This window comes from Carcharodon carcharias, chromosome 8 (assembly GCF_017639515.1).
Source record: "Carcharodon carcharias isolate sCarCar2 chromosome 8, sCarCar2.pri, whole genome shotgun sequence".
NCBI lineage: Eukaryota > Metazoa > Chordata > Chondrichthyes > Lamniformes > Lamnidae > Carcharodon > Carcharodon carcharias.
The window spans coordinates 86,265,950-86,289,937 of record NC_054474.1 but is presented as its reverse complement, the minus strand read 5'-3'; the positions used below and the strand labels follow the sequence as shown (position 1 = coordinate 86,289,937).

At 46.3% G+C, this 23,988-nt stretch overlaps 1 protein-coding gene across 2 annotated transcripts in view; it reads right to left on the bottom strand.

The window, feature by feature from the left end:
- Positions 1-2,934: 2,934 nt before the first annotated feature.
- LOC121280945 (slit homolog 3 protein-like) overlaps positions 2,935-23,988 on the bottom strand; it is a 738,609-nt gene continuing 717,555 nt past the window's right edge. For both annotated transcript variants that reach the window (XM_041193415.1, XM_041193416.1), the window contains 3 exons: positions 14,320-14,605; positions 10,170-10,375; positions 2,935-7,231 (listed from right to left, as the gene is read on the bottom strand). In XM_041193415.1, the coding sequence (XP_041049349.1) occupies positions 6,990-7,231; positions 10,170-10,375; positions 14,320-14,605 (734 nt within the window). In that variant the 3' untranslated portion in view covers positions 2,935-6,989. The remainder of the gene's footprint in view (positions 7,232-10,169; positions 10,376-14,319; positions 14,606-23,988) is intronic.

Genomic DNA, 23,988 nt, shown 5'->3' with positions numbered 1-23,988 from the left:
GTTCTTTGGGCTTGTTACTCCTTCCTATCACCCTCGAGGGAACATGTTGAGCCTGTACCCTCCCCATTTCCTTTTTGAACATCCTCCACTGCTCCTCTGCAGATTTCCCCACAAGTAGCTGTTCCCAGTCTACCTTGGCCAGATCCAGCTGTATTTTACTAAAATCCACTCTCCCCCAATCCAAAACATTTTTTTGCAACTTGTCGATTTTTTTTTCCATAACAAACTTAAACTGTACCATGTTGTGGTCGCTAACACTAAAAGCATACAAAAGAATGTTGATGGGTATGCACACCCAGATTCTGGGTGCAGTGGCTGGCCTGCCAAGACAGCCTCCTGTCAGGTAGCATCGAGGAATCTGAACACAACTTGACAGAGAACATGGCACTGAGCTTGCAGTCTCCATAGCCTCTCCCACTCTTGCAGCTGAACACCTGATCTTTGGTGACTGCTGTATGATTTGTAAAATGGACATGCATGGTCCAAGTTTGGGGAATGGGCATATCAGCCATTGGCATTCTGACATCAGGATACACCAGTACAGCTGTTTCTGGTGCATGCAGGGAACTTTCTCAAGATGGTGGACCTTGACCAGGCGCAGCTGCTCACACAGTGCGCTGCCTCATCACCCCTGTATCCAAGACGGAGATCAGCTGGAGGTGGTGTTATGCAGATGAAATTCGCAACCAAAATATCTTAATGTTTGGAACCAAATTGCTTATTCCCACAAGTCACACACCTACAGCTCTTCAAGCCACTGTGCCATATTGTGTACCTGTAGAGCAGATGCAGTGTCATCTGATTTCTAGGTCATGCTGTTTTTTTAAGAAGTACATCGATTGAACTCTAGTTGGAATACAATGAAATGTTGGAATCATGGATGCAATTAGGGAATAATCTGTCAGGCTAGGCAGTAGAGACTAAACAATTAGATTGTTAAAAATGCTGTTGGATGAAAAGGTGGAAAAGGTAAGATTACGAGACAGATAAGCTTTGGTGTCAATTGCCTTTTTCTCAGTCTCAATGGTTTTGTCCTTTGATGCTCCAATGCTTTTACAGTAGTATCTGGAACCCTAGTGCATTAACACGTGATGAATTGAGATTGATTGCTCTTCAGCTTGTAATCGTTCATTCAGAATGAGTGACTTCAAGCTTTAGACCTGTCTTTATTGAGTTGAACCAGTTGGAAAAACACAGATTTGAGTTCAGTCAGACTCAGTTGGTTCAAAGCCAAATTCCAAACAGTGGGAGGCAAACAATAAACTCCCAGCTCATGTATCTCAAACATGATACTTCCATTGTCAGACTTCTGTTCCTCTCTTAATAATTTATCTCCTTCCATTTGTTCATCATCTATTTTATCCCTTTCTCTTCTTCTTACCTTTTTTTGCAGGCTATTCACTGACTCTTAAATTGGTGTTTCCGTACTAGTCACCTTCATTTGTTCTCTTTGTTATAGTCAGTTCTATAAAGGGACTCCTCACCTTCTTTTGCCAGGTCTCATGTCTCATTCCCAGCTGAATCAACATAGAGTTAATACTAGACTAAATACCACACAATACTAATTCAATCCGTTTTTAAACAAATTGTGTTTCATTGCAAACTTGGTATATATTTAATGCTTAACATTTGGAAATATTTGCCCTCATACTTTGGTCCAAAGCTTGAATAATTTTGTGGAGAGACAGTACTAATGAAATTAGCACTGAACCTGTTTTGTGGAAGCCTAGCTTATTTCTGCTGTCTTGCTGGGTGGTCCTGTTTAATGTTAGGAGATTGACATAAAAATGAAATGGTTGAGAGGCTTAGGCTAACCAATGTCAGTACAGGATCAATATTAATGATTGCAGGCTAACTAACTTCAGTACAGGGTCAATTTTAATAACTAAAGGCAAACCACCATCAGTACAGGATCAATACTAATGACTACGGGCTAATCACCATCAATACAGAATCAATGATAATAGGCTAATGACTGTCAGTATACAAGCTTTATTAATGACTACAGGCTAACCATCAGTACAGGAACAATAATGACTCTGGGCTAACCAACATCAGTGTGGGATCTTTATTAATAATTACAGACTTACCATCTTCAGTACAGGATTGATACTGAAGACTATAGGCTAATGACGGTCAGTACAGGATCAATATTAATGGCTACAGGCTAACCACTGTCAGTGCTGGGTCAATATTAATGACTAAAGGTTCATCATTGTCAGTACAGGATGAATGCTGAATCAGCACAGGCTCTATATTGAATCAGTACAGGCTCAATTTTTAATCATTACAGGCGGAATATTGAATCAGTACTGAAGAAGGACAGATTGAAAGAAGAATTAATATAGGTTCAAAACAGAATTACAGGCTCAGCCCATTCACCAACATAATGCTGAATCAATAGGGCTGAATTCTGAACTAATGCAGATTCCATACTAAATCAGTTCATGCTCAATTCTGAACCATTAGAAACTTAATGCTGAGTGAGTCAGGGTTCAACACTGAATCACCTGTATGAACTCAATTCTGAACCATTACAGATTCAGAGTTAAATCTGATCAGGGTCAATGCCAAATCATTATAGCTCAAAAGCTGGATCATTACAGCCTCAAAATTGACTCATTACAAACTCAAAGCTGAATCAGTACAAGCTGAAATCTGAATGGATATAAGTTTACCTGTAAGATTGAAGCACTATAAGATCAAAAGTGTACAAAGTTATTCAGTATTAATACAAGCTCAATACTAAAATGTCAATGCAGATATCATAAGGCTTAATACAGAATCACTACTGAACCAGTACAGACTCATTGCAGGTACATTACACGCTTAATACGGAATGAGTACAGCTTATATCGATACCGATTATACGCAAACTTAAAATTTTTCCAGTTTAAAACCGACCTAAACTGAAATAAAATGATTTTCTGTCCATTTTTTTGGTGCAAATACTTCCATTTATTGTTTTGTACAAGACATAGCACTTCACAAAATATATAACATTAAAATGTACATATTTTTGTAAAACAAAGAATAACGGGGCAAGCACCTGTAAGTTGTAAACTGCTCAGAGGCTTATTTCCTTGTATACTTTATCAAAGAGAGGGAGTTGGAGTCAGGACTTCCTGTGAGACTTCCTGCAGCACCACTGCTGTGGCAGGCTTGCTTTGTATGTTACTGCACACGTAGTATGTAATGGGCAAAGTCCAAGGAAACAAATTGTTTTCTATTATAGTTGTATTTTCATGTTTTTGCAGCACATATTAACTAGACTTCCATATAAAGTATAGATTGGAAGCTACTCTTATGAAGCCTGTAAACATTTTGATGCTTGCCTGCCATTAAGAAATGTGCCAAGCTCCACCTCATTTCCCTTTGGTGTGTAAGCCATAGTCAATATTCAGTGCTTACAGAAGTGATGGAAAGGTGTACATTTATCATGTACCATTGAACTTTTAGACCCTAGCACACCGATTTGCCAATTGTGATGAATAGCTGCAAGTACTGGATTGACATGCAAAGGATTCATTGCTGATCCAGTTGGCAATCAGTTTAATGCAATAGGTATTGGGTTCACTGGGAATGGTACACTGCCACCTGTGTCCTTCAGTGCTGCAGAACAAGTGTACAATGACCCAAAGATGCCTCTTAAAGTAATTGGAATGCTTTGTGTGAAGGTACGCAGGTTAATGTTCAAGGTATTCTATTTACTTTACAGCCCTTGGGTTAATGTATAAGGCATTGGGTTGACTGTGGCCCTCAAAGTAATGTATGAGGCATTTGATTAACTGTAAGGCCTTCAGGTTAATGTATGAGGCATTCAATTGACTTTAAGATCCTCAAGTTAACATATAAGGCATTGGGTTGACCATAAAGCCTTCAGGTTTAGATATGAGACATTCAGTAGACTGCAAGACACCCAAGTTAAGGTATGAGGCATTGGATTGACTGAAAGGCTCTTAGGTTAAAGTATAAGGCATTGGTTACCTGTAAGACCTTCAAGGTTAAGGTATAAGGCATTGAATTGAATTGATAGTAAGGCACTTAGGTTCAATGCAGCAAAAATGGACAAAATTGTTAGGCACTTAGGTAAATACTGCCGTTAATGGGCTAAATGTAAGGCACTAGGTTAATTGCTGCAGGTACTGACTGGATTGTTAGGTCAATACAGCAGTCATTTGCCTGTACTCTTAGATTTCTTTATCATCAAGAGGGGAGTGGAGAAATCCACAGTTCACTCACCCAACTTTCTGTGACAGATGAGGCACTATGTGAGCAGCAATCAGCTATAGGAGGATTGTGGTGTTTTTCTGTCAATGGTAATCAACTGACAGAGTGCTTCAGGCCCTGAAAGTGATGATCGCCCTGTTGGCTGATCATGGACAACCACTACATTCAAAGACATGGAGAAGTCTAGTTTGTTCTTCCATTTAACGGAAGGCTATCTATAAACAGGAATCCTGTAAGAAAATAAAAATATGTGGTGAAACAGAAGAGGAATTCCTCCCACTTTAATCCTTCTTTCTTGTACCAATTGGTTATTTATTTTCTGATTTTAAAAAATTCAATATCTGTTGTCATCCATCACTTGCATCAAAACTGAGTTGTTCAATGTGCTTCTCAGTGTGCACCTCTTCCCTCTTAAATATTTATGCTCAATGTTTTCTAAATCATTGACTCAGCAGCTGAATTGTACTGGACAAACAATAAATCTTCATATCCTGAAAGCTTAAATGTCAGATACCCAAATCCTCAAGAGCAGATAATAGGAAGAGAGGTTGGCACATGGGAGACATTTGAGATACCAGACACCTTGGGGGAAGGCAATGTGAGACAGAAAATCAATAAATAGCTCAGACATCACACAATGTAGTCCAGTTCTACATTGCTTCATTGTGTAGTGTTGAAGAATTCAAACTCAACTTCAGTGTGAATATTGTGTAATCTCCTTTTGTAGTGTGCGCATTACAGCTATCAAAATTAAGAGTTTCATAAGCGTTTCCTCAACAGTGTGATCTAATGTCTGGTAACACTGTCTAATGGATAAAAGAGCATTACCATCTGCTTGAGGACCATCTGAGCTGTGACAGGAGTCTTGAGGTCTAGACATTTAATCATGCATGTCAGAAATGAAAAGCTGTTGATTAAATGTTATTGGGAAAAGTAGAAAACATTTCTCAGGTGGTGTTTGAACTTGTACAGAGATAGTCCCCCAATACATGAATGTGCAAACTGTAGCCTACGGTCTAACACAGCCTTATTTTGTGTTTATGTTCCTTATTTTCTGGTGTGTCCTGTTTTAAATCTCTGGAGGTTTTTAGCATAAACTCTGGCGTTGTGAGACCAAGTAAGATACTGAACCCAGCAGTCTGTCTGGGAACTGCAGAAGCCTTCATAGATCTGATATCTGCATTGTACTCTATACCGTACTTAGGTACTGGAAGTGCATTCCACATTGTATCAATATAGTATTGGGTATCTACAATAGACTGTACAGTGTTCATGTTACTGGCATAGAATTGGGTACCTGTATTGTATTTTACACTCTGATGATGCTATTAGTGGTAATGGGAATCTGTGATGAGCTGTAGCCTATTGTCAAAGTTATTGGGTATCTGCAGTGTGGTCTACACTGTGCATGTTATTGGGTATCTGTAGTATGCTCTACACTGTGTGCGTATTATTAGGTGTCTACAATTTGCTCTACACTTTTATTGTTAACATTGGCTTGGATTTTGGGATTAGTAGCGAAGCAATAGTACTTGTCATTGACTTTAAAAAAAGCTGCCAATAAAGATCTCACGACCTCTACAGCATGGATTTCATCTCTACCAGGATTAGCTTAATTCTGGTGCCAATTCAAGAGGATTTCCAGGTGTCCAGCAACAGCGATATAAGCAAGCAGAGCAAATAGCCAATCACATTGAAGAATTCTCACAGACAGCAAATCTGGAAGTTAAAAGCACTAATGATGCTTCACTTTTAATCTTATTTTACAGAGAGTGAAATAAAGGTTGGGACATACACATGGCAGCAAGGTGGAAGCTGAAATATAAACAAACTTCCTAAAATATTTTAAAAATATATAGAAATTTTATCATTATGGAGAAATTTGATATTCACAAATATAAAATCTGTTTTTCAGGGCCAGAGAGGTTGTTTATTAGCTATTGTGAACTTTAAAAGCAGTTAAAGCTCAAACTGAGTTTAAGGGTTTTTACAGCAAGACAAAAGTTTTCAACAGTTCAATGATATCTCACTAATACGGTCTGAGGGAACTTCAACAGTACACCCTATGGAGAGGCATAGAATCACTGACAATAACTTCTGGATTTCTGTATTTAACTGCGTAAGTGTGGATGCCAGAAGCTGCTGTCAGTTTCAGAGGAGTAATGTTGGTGAATTCCAACAGTTTCACCATCTTTACTACTATAAAATCTAGGCCAGCAAGTTATTGGATATATGGAGAGTATTGATTATACTGTATTGATATTATCACAAAAATGGATCAGTTCATTTGGTACTTTAATACAGAGAGCAGAGCAGGTAATGGATACTACAGTAAACCCAAGAGTCAACTGGTTTTTGGTGATGTTCCTCTTGATGGTTCTGATGCTGCCAGGTTTCAACTTCTTCATAAGCTCAGAAACTCTTAAGTTGGAAATTTGCCTTTGACAGTCAATATAACAGGCCCATCAAACACCTTCACAACAATCAATTGAACAAGCATTCCCAGAATTCCTTTGTTAGGTTAATAAAATGGTTAAAAAAATCTTGCAAAGGGAACACAGTATGATATACATACCCAGGCGAGGTGATATATTTAGTAATAACTGAAGAAAATAGTCCTTTTTTAATAATAAAAATAGGTTCTATTTGTTATCTTACAATATATTTCCATTTCTTTTGGTCCACTATGAGAGTTAAAGGGTCCAATAGTTGTCACAGGTGCGTGCTGTTGTTAAGCCTTCACTTCCTGCTTCGGGTCCCTACAAGGAGCAACTCCCACAGCCGCAGTCAACAACCCGCTCCACGTCTTCCACAAATGAGGAGCCATCTGTACACTGGAAGACATATTTCCGTCGCTTGCTACGCAGTGGCACACAGCACTCTCCATTGCTACAGCTCCCCTTGCATTCCAGTCGGGGGACTTTAACTGTGGTCTGGCATGAGGCATAGCCTTGCTGCTTGCGGTAGACATCCCGGACCATTTCCTTTTGACAAAGGAGCTCTGCGGTACAAAAGAGAGAAGTCTGCAACCAGGTTGCATTTGTGTAGATGGTTTGCTTGACACAGGTAGATTAGTGAGGCCCAGGGATCATAATCTCAGGTTAAATAAAAGCAAGAACTAGGTTAGCTGTTAGGAGGTGGTTCTTTTCCCATAGGATACTGGACCTGTGGAAAAGGCTTGGGCATTGATTGCTGATTTTGCTCAAGTGAGAGCTGGGCCTGTTTCTTACTGGGGCTGAGATAACTTCATACAAAAAGGGGCAAGTTACCAGAATGATCAGAGCCAGCAAGGTCTCCTGGACTGGTTGCAATCATCTAAGGAATGGGAGAGGAGTTTTCCAGATTTTTATCCTGGTATTTTGTTTATAGGTGGTTTGTTCCAATTCTAATACCTTTTACAGTCAGCTTTGGTTATGGCAAAATTTCTAATTTATGTGCAGCTCACTACAAGCTCTGTCCCAACAGTGGCAATGGTGGATCCAAGGAATGGTGACAGGATTCCACTGCTCTTGTTAGACATTTTATATGCGCTTCAGAGCAGCAGATCAGGGTTTACCCATCAAAGTGCATCAGTTCTCTGGCCTAACTTAGAAGGACGAATCAGGAAATTCTTAAGGAGCCGCTCTACTGGGTCTCCGCACCCCTGCCATGATTTCCAACAGAATTGTCAACAGGCACCATTTACCAAATATAGGCAGGTGTATGCCGTTTGCACCTTATTGATGCCAGGCACAAGAGTTGCTAAATACGGTGAATCTGTCATTTAAATGTAATCCCCACATTTTTGGGGGCGGGGGGGGGGGGGGGGGGTTGGCGGCGGGTGGGGAATAGGTTTACTGGTGGTGGGAAAGTAACCTTCACTTTTTTTGGCTGCTCTCCACGCTATCACAGGAAAACTGGCCAGGGTGTTGTGCGGGTGGAACTCCTGCCATGTGAACATGCATCATTGATTCTGCTGGAGTAGAAGATCCCAGCTGCAGTCTCCTCCCTTTCAATGTTCAAGGAGGCCACTTTAAACATGGCCTGCAAGATTTCACGGTATAAGCTAAAGTTTAAATTTATGTTTCTATATATCTGTAACCATCTCACGTTGTGAATGCTAACTGAGCTCTATCTGAGTTTGGGATTTACCCACTAATGGATTAACTACAACAACCCTTTCCAAACCTGAGAGGCCATGGGATTCAAACAGAACCAAGGAGTAAGAATCATGAGGCCAGATGGAACTCTGGGCTTCATGAACTGGACTATTAGGTCTTGTTTAAACTGTAAGGGCAGTCATATGGAGACCCCTCATTACGACTGATACCTTTATTACATAGAATTTACAGCACAGAATGAGGCCATTTAGTCCAACATGTCTAAGTTGGGGTTTATATGCAGCATAAATGTCCTTTCATTCTACTTGATCTCATCCTATCAGCATATTCTTCTATTCCTTTCTCCTTTATGTATTTATCCATTTTCCCATTAAAAGCACCTATATTATTAATCTCAACTGTTCAATGTGGTAGGAACATTCTGCATTCTAACTGCTCTTTGAAGTATTTCCTGAATTTCTTATTGGATTTATCATTCACTCTCTTATATGTAGCCCTTTCTTTCTGGTCTTGTCTGCAAGTGGAAACATCTTCTCCACATTACCCTATCAAGCTCATTTGTAATTTTAAAGACCTCTATTACGCCACGTCTCAGCTTTCTCTTTCCTACAGAAAAGAGCACCAGATTGTTCACTCTTTCCTATAGTTATAACCTCTCAGTCCTGGTACCATCCTTGTAAATTTTGCCTTTTGACATATCTAAAGGGATCTGGACAAAATGAGATGAGTGGCAGGTGAATTTTTATAAGGATAAATACAAGGCAAATGTCATAGAATAACGTCTGTCAGCAAAGTCAGAAATGGTGATTAAGAACTGGGCACTGCCTAATGGTACGAATTCACTGACCCTGCACTTCCAATGGACTATCATCCTTAAAGTGCCTGGATTACAGGACTGGTCCTCTCCTTTTTTGAAGCTCTTCACAGGGATTGGGGCCCCACCAAATACCAGACCTTCTTCCCTTAATTACTGAGCCAATTTAAAGTCTAGTCAATCAAGTAATGGTTAATGAAATGAGGTTTTGGGATACATGTTTGCTGTTGCTTTGCAAATGTTAGTAGTAAAAAGCCAGCATTAACATAAGTTGGGGTTCAGATCAATTCACCAGAAAAGGGGAAAAATCGCGTGCCCTTCCCCATGGTGAGTTTGGTGTGCGGGTGGTGGGTGGGGACTCTGCCACCTTCCCGTCTCCGCCCCGATTAAGTCAGTGACGGGAAAGCCCGTGGACTGCTTTTCCACATCAGGGTCCCGGGGCTGGGGGCGGGGAGCTCGTTCTGAGACGCTCATTGCCTGATCGAGGGACCTGGCTTCAGGAAGGGGGAATCCTCGGAGAGACATCCCACTGCCCCAGCTGCCGAACCCCTCCCCAACGACCTCAACCACACCGTGATCCCCCTTCCTGCCATTACTCACCCATGCCTGGTTCCCTACTAAGTCCAAGGCTTTGGGTGGGTGACATACCAGCAGCAGCTACCACCTCGATAAGACCATAATAAGACATAGGAGCAGAAATTAGGTCATACAGCCCATTGAGTCTGCTCCGCCATTCAATCATGGCTGATAAGTTTCTCAACCCCATTCTCCCACCTTCTCCTAGTGACCTTTGATCTCCCTGGTGGTGCTGCTAAGTAAAGAGGCGCTATAGCCTTTGACTGGGGAAAGGCCCATCTCTTGCCTGTCAAGTGCCTGATTGGCACAAGATGAGGTGAGCTTTCTCAAGAAGAGGTGGCACGGGGTCTCGTTCACTCTCCAGCTAGTGATCAAGACCTTCCATTGCCTCCACAAGGTTCCAACCAAGATGAGCAGCTTTAAGATTCAAGACCATTTTTTGTCCTTACCTGTTTGGCAGGTTTCTCCTGTAAAGTTGGTATCACACTCACAGTACGGCTCCCCCTGCCCAGAGATCTTACAGCGGCCGTGGTCACACTTCAGATTCTGGCAGTTGTCCATCTGCTGGCCCTTGTCACACAGCCTGCCAACATAACCTTCCTTGCACGCGCAGCGGTATGTGGAATCAGACACTATACACGTCCCATGAACGCACCTGGAAAGGGACACAAGGAGAGTTACCAATGAAAAGCAAGGATCTCTGCACAAATATCTGGCAACATTCTCACATCTAACTAAAACTGATCTAATCAAGGGGTGATCGAGACCATAATGTTATTGTACTGACATAAAACATATGTACTGGAGATTCTCAATTGTAAGCTGGTCAGTACAGGGTATATGGATTGTGTTGAACCATCCCAGTGAACACTGCATCAGTTAGCTTACTGTCAACAGCAGGAAAAATGCTAGAATTTTTGATAAAAGATTCAGATGACAAACATCTAGAGATGAGAGTATAACTTAAAAAAACATGGATTTCTTCCTCCAAATAAAAGGTGTAGCTATGGGTACTCGTTGGGCCCGTTATGCCTGTCTCTTTATTGGGTATGTGGAACATTCCTTGTTCCAGTCCTACTCAGGCCCCCTCCCACAACTCTTTCTCTGGTACATCGGTGACTGCTTTGGTGCCGCTTCATGCTCTTGCCTGGATCTGGAAAAATTTATTAATTTTGCTTCCAATTTCCACCCCTCCATCATTCCTTGATCTCTCAGTCTCAATTTCTAGTGATAGACTGTCCACCAATATTCATTACAAGCCTACTGACTCCCACAGCTACCTCGACTACAGCTCCTCACACCCCACTTCCTGTAAGGAGTCCATCCCATTCTCTCAGTTCCTTCGCCTCTGTTGCATCTGTTCTGATGGTGCCACTTTCCAAAACAGTTCTTCTGACATGTCTCCCTTCTTCCTTAACTGAGGTTTTCCACCCACTTTGGTTGACAGAGCCCTCAATTGCGTCCGGCCCATCTCCCGCGCATCCACCCTCACACCTTCCTCTCCCTCCCAGAACCATGATAGGGTCCCCCTTGTCTTTACTTATCACACCACCAGCCTCCGCATTCAAAGGATCATCCTCCGCCATTACCGCCAACTCCAGCATGATGCCACCACCAAACACATTTTCCCTTCACCCCCCTGGCGGCATTCCGCAGGGATCGTTCCCTCCGGGACACCCTGGTCCACTCCTCCATCACCCCCTACACCTCAATCCCCTCCCATGGCACCTGCCCATGCAACCGCAGAAGGTGCCACACCTGTCCCTTTACTTCCCCCCCTCACCGTCCAAGGGCCCAAACACTCTTTTCAAGGTACTGCATTCGCTGCTCCCAACGCGGTCTCCTCTACATTGGAGAGACCAAACGCAGACTGGGTGACCGCTTTGCGGAACACCTTTGGTCTGTCCAAGCATGACCCAGACCTCCCTTTCGCTTGCCATTTCAACACAGCACCCTGGTCTCATGCCCACATGTCCATCCTCGGCCTGCTGCAATGTTCCAGTGAAACTCAATGCAAACTGGAGGAACAACACCTCATCTTCCGACTAGGCACTTTACAGTCTTCCAGACTTAATATTGAGTTCAACAATTTCAGATCATGAACTCTCTCTTCCATCCCCATCCCCTTTCCGATCCTGTTTTTCCAATAAATTATAATTTTTTTACAACTATATTTTTTCTTTTCCCTTCTATTTGTAAATTTATTTCAATCTATTATTTCATCTCCACCTTTTAGCCCATTTCGATTCCTTTCCCCCACCTCACCCCACCCACACTAGGGCCATCTGCCACTAGCTTGCTTCCCTTAATGTCCCCATTAGCACATCTTTTAGATAATATCACCACCCCTTTGTCCTTTTGTCTATGACATCTTTGGCAGTCTCTTCTTGGCCTCCACTGGCCCCCTATCAAGCTCTCCTGTCCACCCCCTTCTACCAACTTATATTTCATTTCATTTCTATATATCTTAGTTCTGATGAAGGGTCATATGGACTCGCAATGTCAACTGTATCTCTCTTCGCAGATGCTGTCAGACCTGCTGAGTTTTTCCAGGTATTTTTGTTTTTGTTCTGGATTTCTAAAAGGTAGGTCACGTTTAACCAAACTTGATGAATTCTTTCATTAAATAACAGCAAATAGGGACAAGAGCAGTGCAGGGAATGTGATATATATGAACTTTCAGAAGGCCTTTTATAACATGTCATACAAGAGGCTCATGTCAAAGGTCACAGCATATAGAGCTAGGGGCAGGTAGCAGAATGGATTGAAAAAGTTACAAAACAGAAAACTGAAGAGAATTATGAAGTTTCTCAGAATAGGGAATGGGATGTGGTGTCTCACAAAGATCCATGCTGAGACCACAATTTACATAGCTCAGAAAATGGAGGTATGGTATTAAAATATGCTAATGACAGGGAGCACCGCAATGAAATACAGGAAGACATAAAAAAGTTTTCAAAGTCAGAGTCAGTGGATATACAGCAAATGCAATATATTGAGGCATGAGGTGGTTTACCCTGGTGACAGGAATAAGGAGGCCACTTACTACTTGGAAGATGTAGTAATTATAGTTTTAAGGAATGTAGCGCCTGTAGCTTTAAAACGTATTGTGTTGTGTAGTATTACGTGACAGGGTGAACGAATCAGTTCTAAATGCGGGGAATCTTCCTCCCCCGTTATTTCATTTGCCTGGAAATAGAACCTGAGGCATTCCACATATTGACACCAATCCTCTATGGATGGTTCAAAGGGGTCAATCGTGCCAAAATGTGGCATATCTGGTGAGTATATCTTTCTTTTCTCCTTTTTGAACAAGATACTCACAGTTGTTGGGCAAAGGACAATGATGGATCTGTTGCCAGTTTGTTATGGACTTGATTTTCTGAACAGGTTTCTCATTAGAAAAATTGAACTTTATTTACAAGCTGCAGCAGCAGTTACATGCTTCCAGTAAGCTCCACAACTAGAGGAAGAACTCCACTCTAAGATTCCCTGCGCTCAAAGCTGATTCGTTCACACTATCAAGTGATACTATACAACATAATAAGTCTTAATGCTACAGTCACTACACTTACTACAGAAGGTAAGAAATTAAATGGGATGGAAGAGTTCTGTGAATACAGATATATAAATCTCTAAAAGTGGCAACAAAAGTTGATAAGGTCCTAAAGATTTCAAAGGGCTTTGTATTCTCAAGAAATAGAGTACAAAAGCAGAAGGGTAATGTTAGTCTGTTACTGAGTACTGAGCTGGTCTGGTTGCTTATTTCTGCTTTCTCCTCCAGCCCTGCAACCTGCTGAGCTATCCGCGCTCCTCCAGTTTTGGCCTCTTCAGCATCCTCGGTTTTGACCACTCCACCACTGGCAGTTGTGTCTTCAGCTGCCAAGGCCTTAAGCTCTGGAATTCCTTCCCTAAACCTCTCCGGCTCTCTTTCCTCATTTAAGACATGTCTTACGACCTTTGTCTTTGACCAAGATTTTGGAGGTCGGCTGTGATATCTCCTCGTGTGTTGAATTTTGTTGAATAATGATAATGTTCCAATTAAATGCTTTGGGTTGTTTCGTGATGTTGAAGGCGCAACCTTGTTGGTACAACAAAGGCGTTTAAGCATTGTAGAAAGTGCAGAAAAGATTTATTAGACTGTTACCAGGACTGAGAGGATGTAAATATCAGGAAAGATTGAGCATGCTAAGGCTCTTCTTTCTGGAAAAGAGAAGATGCCTGCATGACTTATGCCAGAAGAATGGATGGCTTGGGGACAGTGTCATTTTCCTCTTGAAAAGGGCAAGAGTCTGCCCACAGCAGATGGCGGTGTTGTCTGTCGATTTGCTTTTTCAAAAAAAAATTGATATATAATCCCCATCTGTTGGCCAAAGGTAGGAACTGCAATATTTTTTTTAAAAGAAATCTTTCTGAAGTGAAAAAAATACTTGAAACTGTCCTTACACTAAGGCCTGGGAAGCTAGCATACCAGCTCATATCTTCCCTATTTCAATGGGGAATTAATCCAAACCATTGTGTTACACTAGTATCCCAACTCCCTTATGAAAAGTTATCTCTTTGCACATCTGCAATGTGTGCATAAAATATATTACTTACTTGTTATTGGTACAGAGGTCACGGGTTTCCTGATCACACAGAGGCCCTGTCCAGCCAGCATGGCAGTCACATGTAATGCTGGACTGATCGACGGAGTGGCACACACCATGTTTGCAGATGTTGCAGGACCTACATCCTGGAGAGACGCCGAGGGGCATTTGTGACAAACTCCTGAAGTCTTGCAGCTCATTGTTGATTCGCACGTTGTGAATGCAGCCATGGAAGCCATTGAGATTCCGTTCAGGTCCCTGGCGGAGCCCTGCTACTCCTGAGACAGGGGGGATTCCTTTAATGACAAACAATTGGCACAATGAAAGAGGCGGAACTGAAGTCACCATTTGACCACTTTTAAACCAGATGTCCTTAGTTTAGGTGTCAGCCCTGGAGCAGTGGATAACATTATCAAGTTTGAGCCTGGAGAGCATGGGTTCAAATCCCTCACCAGAGACTTCAGCACTTAATCCAGGCTGGCACTTCAGTGCCATGTTGAGGGAGTGCCACTCTGTCAGAGGTGTGTGTTTCTGAGGAGACGTTAAGCTCTCTCACGTGGACTTCTCCAAAAAGAGCAGGACTTGTCCCCGGTGCCCTGGTCAATATCCATCAGCATTAAAAACAAATTACCCACTCATTATCTTGTTCCCTACATTAAGACAGTGATTAAACTTCAAAAGTACTTGATTGGTTATAAAGTGCTTTGGGATGTCCTGAGGACATGAATAGAATAAATAAATACAAGCTCTTTTTTTCTTGAGTGAGACTGTCCAGTTTGGAAGTGGGCAGACAATAATTATACGATTGGAAAAGAAGGTGTGGAAAGTGCCATTTTTAAATCTCAACAATAAGACAGGCCAATAGACAAAATCCTGCAAGAACAAAAAGAAACGCCAATTGTACTCGTGAAAAACAGAGCACTCACTCTTGTGTAGGTGAAATGAACTCTTGTCGTACTGGGTCACAAATGAACAGGCCATTGTATGCTGCACAACCGGATGGTTACGTGCAAGATTTTACCTGCATTCCTGGAGCAGAATCGGCACCAGTCAGATCCATTATGGGTAAAGAAGGAAAAGCAAAGTGAGAAGGATAGATGAGCAATACAGAGGAAGAAAGATCAGTACAGACAGGCAGTTATTGTGCTGTAGATTGTGTGCAAAGGATGAAAGAAGTGGCTGCAAGTTAGTTTTGGAACAGCAGGTTTCTGAATAGAAGCTTGAGAACACACTGAGCAATGAATGAGAGAGCAATGGACAATGAATGAGAGGGTATTGGACACAAAATGAAAAGATACTGAGTAGTAAATGAGAACACATTGAGCAAAGAATAACAACACACTGAGCAGCGGGTGAGAACACGCTGAGCAGCGGGTGAGAACACGCTGAGCAGCGGGTGAGAACACGCTGAGCAGCGGGTGAGAACACGCTGAGCAGCGGGTGAGAACACGCTGAGCAGCGGGTGAGAACACGCTGAGCAGCGGGTGAGAACACGCTGAGCAGCGGGTGACAACACGCTGAGCAGCCGCTGACAACACGCTGAGCAGCCGCTGACAACACGCTGAGCAGCGGGTGACAACACGCTGAGCAGCGGGTGACAACACGTTGAGCAGCGGGTGACAACACGCTGAGCAGCGGACGACAACACGCTGAGCAGCGGACGACAACACGCTGAGCAGCGGACGACAACACGCTGAGCAGCGGACGAGAACACGCTGAGCAGCGGACGAGAACACACTGAGAAATGGATGAGAACACACTGAGAATTGGATGAGAACACACTGAGCAGCAAATGAGAACACACTGAGCAGCAGATGAGGACACACTGAGCAGCGGATGAGGACACACTGAGCAGCGGATGAGGACACACTGAGCAGCGGATGAGGACACACTGAGCAGCGGATGAGGACACACTGAGCAGCGGATGAGGACACACTGAGCAGCGGATGAGGACACACTGAGCAGCGGATGAGGACACACTGAGCAGCGGATGAGAACAAACTGATCAGTGGATGAGAACACACTGATCAGTGCATGAGAACACACTGAGAATTGGATGAGAACACACTGAGAATTGGATGAGAACACACTGAGAATTAGATGAGAACACACTGAGAATTGGATGAGAACACACTGAGAATTGGATGAGAACACACTGAGCAGCGGATGAGAACACACTGAGCAGCGGATGAGAACACACTGAGCAGCGGATGAGAACACACTGAGCAGCGGATGAGAACACACTGAGCAGCGGATGAGAACACACTGAGAAGCGGATGAGAACACACTGAGCAGCAGATGAGAAGAAACTGAGCAGTGGATGAGAACACGTTGATCCATGAATGAGAACAAACTGAGCAGAGGACAAGAACAGTGATCAGCCAATGGGAATGCACTGAGCAGCGGATGAGAACACACTGAGCAGCGGATGAGGACACACTGAGCAACAGATGAGAACACACTGAGCAGCAGATGAGAACACACTGAGCAGCAGATGAGAACACACTGAGCAGCAGATGAGAACACACTGAGCAGCAGATCAGAACACACTGAGCAGCAGATGATGACACACTGAGCAGACGACAACAAACTGAGCAGCACATGAGCACACACTGAGCAGCGGATGAGAACACACTGAGCAGCGGATGAGAACACACTGAGCAGCGGATGAGAGCACACTGAGCAGCGGATGAGAGCACACTGAGCAGCGGATGAGAACACAGTGAGCAGCGGATGAGAACACACTGAGCAGCGGATGAGAACACACTGAGCAGCGGATGAGAACACACTGAGCAGCGGATGAGAACACACTGAGCAGCGGATGAGAACACACTGAGCAGCGGATGAGAACACACTGAGCAGCGGATGAGAACACACTGAGTAGCGGATGAGAACACACTGTGCAGCGGATGAGAACACACTGTGCAGCGGATGAGAACACACTGAGCAGCGGATGAGAACACACTGAGCAGCGGATGAGAACAAACTGAGCAGCGGATGAGAACACACTGAGCAGCGGATGAGAACACACTGAGCAGCGGATGAGAACAAACTGAGCAGCGGATGAGAAGAAACTGAGCAGCGGATGAGAACACACTGAGCAGCGGATGAGAACACACTGAGCAGCAGATGAGAACACACTGAGCAGCAGATGAGAACACACTGAGCAGCAGATGATGACACACTGAGCAGCAGATGATGACACACTGAGCAGCAGATGATGACACACTGAGCAGCAGATGATGACACACTGAGCAGCAGATGATGACACACTGAGCAGCAGATGATGACACACTGAGCAGCAGATGATGACACACTGAGCAGCAGATGATGACAAACTGAGCAGCAGATGATGACACACTGAGCAGCAGATGTTGACACACTGAGCATCGGATGAGAACACACTGAGCAGCGGATGAGGACACACTGAGCAGCGGATGAGGACACACTGAGCAGCGGATGAGGACACACTGAGAAGCGGATGAGGACACACTGAGCAGCGGATGAGGACACACTGAGCAGCGGATGAGGAGACACTGAGCAGCGGATGAGGAGACACTGAGCAGCGGATGAGGAGACACTGAGCAGCGGATGAGGAGACACTGAGCAGCGGATGAGGGCACACTGAGCAGCGGATGAGGGCACACTGAGCAGCGGATGAGGGCACACTGAGCAGCGGATGAGGGCACACTGAGCAGAGGATGAGGGCACACTGAGCAGCGGATGAGGACACACTGAGCAGCGGATGAGGACACACTGAGCAGCGGATGAGGACACACTGTGCAGCGGATGAGGACACACTGAGCAGCGGATGAGGACACACTGAGCAACGGATGAGGACACACTGAGCAGCGGATGAGGACACACTGAGCAGCGGATCAGGACACACTGAGCAGCGGATCAGGACACACTGAGCAGCGGATCAGGACACACTGAGCAGCGGATCAGGACACACTGAGCAGCGGATCAGGACACACTGAGCAGCGGATGAGGACACACTGAGCAGCGGATGAGGACACACTGAGCAGCGGATGAGGACACACTGAGCAGCGGATGAGGACACACTGAGCAGCGGATGAGGACACACTGAGCAGCGGATGAGGACACACTGAGCAGCGGATGAGGACACACTGAGCAGCGGATGAGGACACACTGAGCAGCGGATGAGGACACACTGAGCAGCGGATGAGGACACACTGAGCAGCGGATGAGGACACATTGAGCAGCGGATGAGGACACACTGAGCAGCGGATGAGGACACACTGTGCAGCGGATGAGGACACACTGTGCAGCGGATGAGGACACACTGTGCAGCGGATGAGGACACACTGAGCAGCGGATGAGGACACACTGAGCAGCGGATGAGGACACACTGAGCAGCGGATGAGGACACACTGAGCAGCGGATGAGGACACACTGAGCAGCGGATGAGGACACACTGAGCAGCGGATGAGGACACACTGAGCAGCGGATGAGGACACACTGAGCAGCGGATGAGGACACACTGAGCAGCGGATGAGAACACACTGAGCAGCGGATGAGAACACACTGTGCAACGGATGAGAACACACTGTGCAACGGATGAGAACACACTGAGCAGCGGATGAGCACACACTGATCAGTGGATGAGAACACACTGATCAGTGGATGAGAACACACTGAGAATTGGATGAGAACACACTGAGAATTGGATGAGAACACACTGAGCAGCAGATGATGACACACTGAGCAGCAGATGATGACACACTGAGCAGCAGATGATGACACACTGAGCAGCAGATGATGACACACTGAGCAGCAGATGATGACAAACTGAGCAGCAGATGATGACACACTGAGCAGCAGATGATGACAAACTAAGCAGCAGATGATGACACACTGAGCAGCAAATGTGAACACACTGAGCAGCAAATGTGAACACACTGAGCAGCAAATGTGAACACACTGAGCAGCAAATGTGAACACACTGAGCAGCAAATGTGAACACACTGAGCAGCGGATGAGGACACACTGAGCAGCGGATGAGAACACACTGAGCAGCGGATGAGAACACACTGAGCAGCGGATGAGGACACACTGAGCAGCGGATGAGGACACACTGAGCAGCGGATGAGGACACACTGAGCAGCGGATGAGGACACACTGAGCAGCGGATGAGGACACACTGAGCAGCGGATGAGGACACACTGAGCAGCGGATGAGGAGACACTGAGCAGCGGATGAGGAGATACTGAGCAGCGGGTGAGGAGACACTGAGCAGCGGGTGAGGAGACACTGAGCAGCGGGTGAGGAGACACTCAGCAGCGGGTGAGGACACACTCAGCAGCGGGTGAGGACACACAGCAGCGGGTGAGGACACACTCAGCAGCGGGTGAGGACACACTCAGCAGCGGGTGAGGACACACTCAGCAGCGGGTGAGGACACACTCAGCAGCGGGTGAGGACACACTCAGCAGCGGGTGAGGAGACACTGAGCAGCGGGTGAGGAGACACTCAGCAGCGGGTGAGGACACACTCAGCAGCGGGTGAGGACACACTCAGCAGCGGGTGAGGACACACTCAGCAGCGGGTGAGGCCACACTCAGCAGCGGGTGAGGACACACTCAGCAGCGGGTGAGGACACACTCAGCAGCGGGTGAGGACACACTCAGCAGCGGGTGAGGACACACTCAGCAGCGGGTGAGGACACACTGAGCAAAGGATGAGGACACACTGAGCAGCGGATGAGAACACACTGAGCAGGGGATGAGAACAAACCGAGCAGCAGATGAGAACACACTCAGCAGCAGATGAGAACACATTCAGCAGCAGATGAGAACACACTGAGCAGTGGTTGAGAACACGCTGAGCTATGAATGAAAAGAAACTAAACAGCGGATGAGAACACACCGTGCTATGAGAATAAACTGAGCAGCAGATGAGAACAAACCGAGCAGCAGATGAGAACACACTGAGCAGTGGTTGAGAACACGCTGAGCTACGAATCAAAAGAAACTAAACAGTGGAAGAGAACACACCGTGCTATGGATGAGAACACACCGTGCTATGGATGAGAACACAGTGAGCAGCGGATGAGAACACAGTGAGCAGCGGATGAGAACACAGTGAACAGCGGATGAGAACACAGTGAGCAGCGGATGAGAACACAGTGAGCAGCGGATGAGAACACACTGAGCAGCGGATGAGAACACACTGAGCAGCGGATGAGAACACACTGAGCAGCGGATGAGAACACACTGAGCAGCGGATGAGAACACACTGAGCAGAGGATGAGAACACACTGAGCAGCGGATAAGAACACACTGAGCAGCGGATGAGAACACACTGAGCAGAGGATGAGAACACAGTGAGCAGCGGAGGAGAACACAGTGAGCAGCGGATGAGAACACACTGAGCAGCGGATGAGAACACACTGAGCAGCGGATGAGAACACACTGAGCAGCGGATGAGAACACACTGAGCAGCGGATGAGAACACACTGAGCAGCGGATGAGAACACCCTGATCAGTGGATGAGAACACACTGATCAGTGGATGAGTACACACTGAGAAATGGATGAGAACACACTGAGCAGCGGATGAGAACACACTGAGCAGCGGATGAGAACACACTGAGAAATGGATGAGAACACACTGAGCAGCGGATGAGAACACACTGAACAGCGGATGAGAACACACTGAGCAGCGGATGAGAACAAACTGATCAATGGATGAGAACACACTGAGAAATGGATGAGAGCTCACTGAGAAATGGATGAGAACACAGTGAGCAGCGGATGAGAACACACTGAGAAATGGATGAGAACACACTGAGCAGCGGATGAGAACACACTGAGCAGCGGATGAGAACACACTGAGCAGCGGATGAGAACACACTGAGAAATGGATGAGAGCTCACTGAGAAATGGATGAGAACACAGTGAGCAGCGGATGAGAACACACTGAGCAGCGGATGAGAACACACTGAGCAGCAGATGAGAACACACTGAGCAGCAGATGATGACACACTGAGCAGACGACAACAAACTGAGCAGCACATGAGCACACACTGAGCAGCGGATGAGAACACACTGTGCAGCGGATGAGAACACACTGAGCAGCGGATGAGAACACACTGAGCAGCGGATGAGAACAGACTGAGCAGCAGATGAGAACACACTGAGCAGCGGATGAGAACAAACTGAGCAGCGGATGAGAAGAAACTGAGCAGCAGATGAGAACACACTGAGCAGCAGATGAGAACACACTGAGCAGCAGATGAGAACACACTGAGCAGCAGATGAGAACACACTGAGCAGCAGATGATGACACACTGAGCAGCAGATGATGACACACTGAGCAGCAGATGATGACAAACTGAGCAGCAGATGATGACAAACTGAGCAGCAGATGATGACACACTGAGCAGCAGATGTTGACACACTGAGCATCGGATGAGAACACACTGAGCAGCGGATGAGGACACACTGAGCAGCGGATGAGGACACGCTGAGAAGCGGATGAGGACACACTGAGAAGCGGATGAGGACACACTGAGCAGCGGATGAGGACACACTGAGCAGCGGATGAGGAGACACTGAGCAGCGGATGAGGAGACACTGAGCAGCGGATGAGGAGACACTGAGCAGCGGATGAGGAGACACTGAGCAGCGGATGAGGACACACTGAGCAGCGGATGAGGAGATACTGAGCAGCGGGTGAGGAGACACTGAGCAGCGGGTGAGGAGACACTCAGCAGCGGGTGAGGAGACACTCAGCAGCGGGTGAGGACACACTCAGCAGCGGGTGAGGACACACTCAGCAGCGGGTGAGGACACACTCAGCAGCGGGTGAGGACACACTCAGCAGCGGGTGAGGACACACTCAGCAGCGGGTGAGGACACACTCAGCAGCGGGTGAGGACACACTCAGCAGCGGGTGAGGACACACTCAGCAGCGGGTGAGGACACACTCAGCAGCGGGTGAGGACACACTCAGCAGCGGGTGAGGACACACTCAGCAGCGGGTGAGGACACACTCAGCAGCGGGTGAGGACACACTCAGCAGCGGGTGAGGACACACTGAGCAAAGGATGAGGACACACTGAGCAGCGGATGAGAACACACTGAGCAGGGGATGAGAACAAACCGAGCAGCAGATGAGAACACACTCAGCAGCAGATGAGAACACATTCAGCAGCAGATGAGAACACACTGAGCAATGGTTGAGAACACGCTGAGCTATGAATGAAAAGAAACTAAACAGCGGATGAGAACACACCGTGCTATGAGAATAAACTGAGCAGCAGATGAGAACAAACCGAGCAGCAGATGAGAACACACTGAGCAGTGGTTGAGAACACGCTGAGCTACGAATCAAAAGAAACTAAACAGTGGAAGAGAACACACCGTGCTATGGATGAGAACACAGTGAGCAGCGGATGAGAACACAGTGAGCAGCGGATGAGAACACAGTGAGCAGCGGATGAGAACACAGTGAGCAGCGGATGAGAACACAGTGAGCAGCAGATGAGAACACAGTGAGCAGCGGATGAGAACACAGTGAGCAGCGGATGAGAACACACTGAGCAGCGGATGAGAACACACTGAGCAGCAGATGAGAACACACTGAGCAGCGGATGAGAACACACTGAGCAGCGGATGAGAACACACTGAGCAGCGGATGAGAACACACTGAGCAGAGGATGAGAACACAGTGAGCAGCGGAGGAGAACACAGTGAGCAGCGGATGAGAACACACTGAGCAGCAGATGAGAACACACTGAGCAGCAGATGATGACACACTGAGCAGCAGATGATGACACACTGAGCAGCAGATGATGACAAACTGAGCAGCAGATGATGACAAACTGAGCAGCAGATGATGACACACTGAGCAGCAGATGTTGACACACTGAGCATCGGATGAGAACACACTGAGCAGCGGATGAGGACACACTGAGCAGCGGATGAGGACACACTGAGAAGCGGATGAGGACACACTGAGAAGCGGATGAGGACACACTGAGCAGCGGATGAGGACACACTGAGCAGCGGATGAGGAGACACTGAGCAGCGGATGAGGAGACACTGAGCAGCGGATGAGGAGACACTGAGCAGCGGATGAGGAGACACTGAGCAGCGGATGAGGACACACTGAGCAGCGGATGAGGAGATACTGAGCAGCGGGTGAGGAGACACTGAGCAGCGGGTGAGGAGACACTGAGCAGCGGGTGAGGAGACACTCAGCAGCGGGTGAGGAGACACTCAGCAGCGGGTGAGGAGACACTCAGCAGCGGGTGAGGAGACACTCAGCAGCGGGTGAGGAGACACTCAGCAGCGGGTGAGGACACACTCAGCAGCGGGTGAGGACACACTCAGCAGCGGGTGAGGACACACTCAGCAGCGGGTGAGGACACACTCAGCAGCGGGTGAGGACACACTCAGCAGCGGGTGAGGACACACTCAGCAGCGGGTGAGGACACACTCAGCAGCGGGTGAGGACACACTCAGCAGCGGGTGAGGACACACTCAGCAGCGGGTGAGGACACACTCAGCAGCGGGTGAGGACACACTCAGCAGTGGGTGAGGACACACTCAGCAGCGGGTGAGGACACACTGAGCAAAGGATGAGGACACACTGAGCAGCGGATGAGAACACACTGAGCAGGGGATGAGAACAAACCGAGCAGCAGATGAGAA